Raw genomic sequence first — 1,943 nt, 5'->3', positions numbered from 1 at the left:
CGAACGAATGAACTACTGAACCATATATTTAATAGTTGTGCATTGCATTGCTAATTGAAGGTGAGGTTGCGAACACAAACTCTTGTTAGGCAAGGCACAGAAACAACAATACACACAGAGAAAAAAAGACAGAAGAAAAGAGGATGCCTAATCCTTTGAAGTGCAGCCGTATCTGAAAAAAATATAAAGAAATTAACTTCTATCTACAAGTCTATGTCACAGCTGTTAGTTGAGTTCTAAACATGGTAATAAGATCTGTCAATTGATTCTTGATTCAAAATATCTACAACAAAGTATTGAAGTTAAAAGAAATAATTGCACAAATTAAACAATCTGCACATGAATTCATAAAAATTAGAACAATATATCATGGGAGAAGAACTTACCTTCAACATGTTGGAACCAAGCTTTCGACATAAGCCCTGATAGAGAACCAACATATTTTATTGTTAATTCTAGTTTTCTTTGCTATGTTATTTCTCCGGTTATAAAGAATTGCACTGTCTTGTTCGTCTTTTGCTAATAATAGTGTATCACCATCCTCAGAAAGATGCAACGGAGTTAATTTAATATACGGGTGACCAAGTTCATAATCTACTCCAACATTGTGATAACTAAACTTAAGAAATTGAGACCAAGATTTTTCATCTCCGAATTTCGTCATCTGCCATATGAAAATTTCAGTTTCCTTATCATAAGAAAAACAAAGGGAATCCATCATGACACAAATATTTGGTGATATACCCCCATGATTGTCATAATTTTCAGGGGGCATCAATTGTGTGAATGTCTCTGTGCTCAAGTCAAGCGATATTATTACAAATTGCTCAACAATATCATCTCTACCAAACACATCCTGAATGGACAGCCAGTTAATAGTGTTACTCAAATGTACACCATCATACTCATGACCAAAGTACAATTGAAGAGGAATAGCAGGAACCCCATGAATAGTTCTCCAAACATTATCACCTAAACTGAATACTTTCACATCAGTTTCTGATAGAGTACGATCCACAACTGAACCTAACGCCGTGACTTTATAAGTCTGAGTTGAATTATCATAACCAAACGTAAATTTACAATATTCAAATCGATATCTATCATAATAGAAAAAAGAGCCTAATTTATCAGATATTGCCCTAGTAGCAGGGTTCCAGAACCGAAGCCATATTTTTTTATACCTTGTAATCTCATTGAGAGAATAACCGGCCAAGCATACTAATCCATTGCATGAACCAACAATCTCCGTACAGTTCTTGTTGCTTAATTGGTAAGAAGGATCTTGAGGAATATTGATACTACTGTTTTTCCATAATAGACCAACGGGGAAGGGTACAAAACTGTGATCATCGTTATGTGAAGATATCAATGAGAATTGTGGATTTAGTTCCGATCGATTAAGATGAATTTTGATGAATATAGGATCAGAGATAAGAGTGTTCCATGACTTACTCACACATTTCATCTGCATCAGATATTTGACAGTAAAGCGAGATAGAATATCGGTGATAAGCTCGTTGGGAAGAATTGGTGGCGTTGATGGATTGGACTTACGGTGGTGATACAGTAACTTCGGCGGTTGAGTAGCCATGAGAGAAACCTAATGTATTGAAGTGTGAGTTGAACACTTAAGAAAATTATAAACAGTTTGGAAAAAGTAATATTACGTAACAATAATTTAATGTGTAGGTAAAACAATACATGGTCAAATGTTAATTTTTTTTTTTGGTTGAAATATCATTTAATTTACAATTAAATTTAAGACGGAATGGGTAATTTACATATTCTAGTCTATCAAAATACATTAGAAAACACCAATCGTTAGTTGGTCCAGTGATGATTGGCGCTGGACTTGGTAGGGAGAACCGCGGTTCGATCCCCCGCAACTGCGATCGGGAGGGGGATGGAACCACTTGATGCCAGAACTCGCCCCCGAACCG

At 35.6% G+C, this 1,943-nt stretch overlaps 1 protein-coding gene across 1 annotated transcript; it reads right to left on the bottom strand.

Moving 5' to 3' along the window:
* Positions 1-388: 388 nt before the first annotated feature.
* Positions 389-1,594, bottom strand: LOC131634961 (F-box/kelch-repeat protein At3g06240-like). The gene has a single exon (XM_058905586.1). The coding sequence runs from the start codon at positions 1,592-1,594 to the stop codon at positions 389-391; it is 1,206 nt and encodes a 401-aa protein (XP_058761569.1).
* Between the last annotated feature and the right edge of the window lie 349 nt (positions 1,595-1,943).

This window comes from Vicia villosa, unplaced genomic scaffold (genome assembly GCF_029867415.1).
Source record: "Vicia villosa cultivar HV-30 ecotype Madison, WI unplaced genomic scaffold, Vvil1.0 ctg.001398F_1_1, whole genome shotgun sequence".
Taxonomy (NCBI): Eukaryota; Viridiplantae; Streptophyta; class Magnoliopsida; order Fabales; family Fabaceae; genus Vicia; species Vicia villosa.
Note: the sequence above shows the minus strand (reverse complement) of the source record. Positions and strands in the feature narration are given on the sequence as shown.

Coding starts and splice junctions, on each gene's coding strand:
- LOC131634961 (XM_058905586.1), bottom strand. CDS start 1,594: ATGGCTACTCAACCGCCGAAGTTACTGTATCACCACCGTAAGTCCAAT.